We start from the raw sequence: 2,534 nt of genomic DNA on the forward strand, positions 1-2,534 counted from the left end.
TTTTACTCATGCAAAAAACATCTTGGAAAAGATTACTTTATAATTTCTCCCTTTTTAAAGAGTGTAGGGTACAATTTATAGGAATCATTCTTATTTCTTTATTGCCCACAAGGGGCTAAACATAGAGGGGACAAACAAGGACAGACAAAAGGATTAAGTCGATTACCCCAGTGCGTAACTGGTATTTAATTTATCGACCCCGAAAGGATGACAGGCAAAGTCGACCTCGGCAGAATTTGAACTCAGAACGTAACGGCAGACGAAATACCACTAAGCATTTTGTCCGGCGTGCTAACGTTTCTGCCAGTTCGCTGCCTTTATAGGAATCATTCTGAAATCATTTATTGGAATCATTCCGCTTAGAAGTTCTTCATTAACCCATTAGTGCCCAAATTTTTTTATTTAATTTATTACCAAACATTTTTTTTTATACAACTTTATCTGATTCTAAATATATAAAAAATGTTTTATTACAATATTTGAAAGACACTCCAGTCTCAATGACTAACTAAAAGATAGCTCATAAAAATACAGGTGTTGCAGAAATATGATGGATTATCCTTCTGGTTCTAAAAAAGGGGCCATGGGCACTAATCGGTTAAGGAACACAATTAACACAAACCATACATTATTACTTAAATTATTTTTTGCTTTCTTGGTTTTATTTTTTTAACAGACATTTCAAGTAAGATTCCGAAAAATTTTGGATGCATCGCAGAGTTCCTTAAATGAAGACTCATCCAGTTTGACCTCAACTTTGGACAGCACGGAAAAATTCCTCTTTCACACAGGTCTGAAATCTTTAAATGATTTCCAAAGCTGGGAGACACGACGGGCAGAGAAACTAACCTCTTCAGAAATGGTACGAATTTACAGGAAGAGGAAGCGTGAAAATGATTGATAGTGGCGAGAGTAGCAACAACAACAACAGTGACACTTTTAACAGCAACAACAGCAAAAGCAGCAGCAGCAGCAGCAGTAGCAGTAACTACAACCAGTCAGTAACAAAAATGACAATGATAAAAAAAATAACAAAAATACAAGAAATATATGCATGGATGTCTGTATGTATCTATGTTTATATATATATATATATGTATGTATTTATGTGCGTGTGTATGTGTCTGTGTATATATAAATATCATCATCATCATCATCATCATTGTTTTAACATCCACTTTTCCATGCTTGCATGACCTGGATGGAATTGGTTGAGGCAGATTTTCATCAGCCAGATGCCCTTTCTTGGCACCGATACTCTTTTGTTTCTAAATAAGGTAATATTCCCTACTCTTTCCATCTGTGGCTGGACGTGTCTTCACGTAACATTGGAAATTAAGGACACCACTTGTATAACAATGACACTCATTTACAACCACCACATGATGTCAAGACAAGAACACATAAAGACCCTTAAACACACACACACACTTAGATACTTAGATAAGTTTTGGCCAGAATTGACCCAGGCCATGGCTAAATTAATAGCACCACCTGGAGAAGCCATGGAATGATCTTTCATTGCACAGTAATTCTTTGGGCATATAAACAGCAGGCTTCTTTCAGTTTCCATTTGCCAAATCCACTCATAAGGCTTTGACTGGCACAGGGTTATAGTGAGTCTATGCATGCATATGTGTGTATGTGAGTATATGTTTTGTCTACATCTGTGAGATTGTTTGTATGAAAGTGCAGAAGGCGGTGTTGTTAGTCTCACCTGTCAATGAATTGTTTCGGCCACTTTGAGTCTGTGTGAAGAGGAGTCTTTGAAATGTTTTTGCAGCAGCTGGCAACAACATGTTTTTCTTTTAAATGAAATGTTTTGATTTCTTTTATGTCAATTTTAATACAATGGAATAAAATACTGAAATAATTACATCAAGGTAGAATCATAATAGTAATTTAAAACACACATGTTACTGTTTTATTGTCCATCATCATCATCATCATCATCATCATCATCATCGTTATTGTACCATAATGTGTCAATAAATTTTGTCCTACATCCATAACCTGATCTGTGACAGAATTCCACTGCAACTATTTAGGTTCGGTTGTTGGCCAGTTTTAAATGTTGTTGTTGGCACTCCGTCGCTTACGACGCCGAGGGTTCCAGTTGATCCGATCAACGGAACAGCCTGCTCGTGAAATTAACGTGCAAGTGGCTGAGCACTCCACAGACACTTGTACCCTTAACGTAACTTTCTGGGATATTCAGCATGGCACAGAGTGTTACAAGGCTGACCCTTTGAATTACAGGCACAACAGAAACAGGAAGTAAGAGTGAAAGAAAGTTGTGGTGAAAGAGTACAGCAGGGTTCGCCACCATCCCCTGCCAGAGCCTCTTGGAACTTTTAGGTATTTTCGCTCAATAAACACTCACAACGCCCGGTCTGGGAATCGAATCCGCGATCCTATGACCGCGAGTCCGCTGCCCTAACCACTGGGACATTGCGCCTCCACGCAGTTTTAATTAGAACTTCGAGAAATTTCTTTTTCTGTATTGTTTTTGTTTATACAGTCGTCATCATCGC

At 37.9% G+C, this 2,534-nt stretch overlaps 1 protein-coding gene across 1 annotated transcript in view; it reads left to right on the forward strand.

Annotated features, from left to right (window-relative positions):
• LOC106876407 (DNA replication complex GINS protein PSF3) overlaps positions 1–1,882 on the forward strand; it is an 11,748-nt gene extending 9,866 nt beyond the window's left edge. Inside the window, exon 4 of the mRNA XM_052968455.1 lies at positions 677–1,882. Within this exon, the coding sequence (XP_052824415.1) occupies positions 677–901 (225 nt within the window). The 3' untranslated portion in view covers positions 902–1,882. The remainder of the gene's footprint in view (positions 1–676) is intronic.
• Positions 1,883–2,534: the final 652 nt, after the last annotated feature.

The sequence above is a fragment of the Octopus bimaculoides genome, chromosome 6, assembly GCF_001194135.2.
Source record: "Octopus bimaculoides isolate UCB-OBI-ISO-001 chromosome 6, ASM119413v2, whole genome shotgun sequence".
NCBI lineage: Eukaryota > Metazoa > Mollusca > Cephalopoda > Octopoda > Octopodidae > Octopus > Octopus bimaculoides.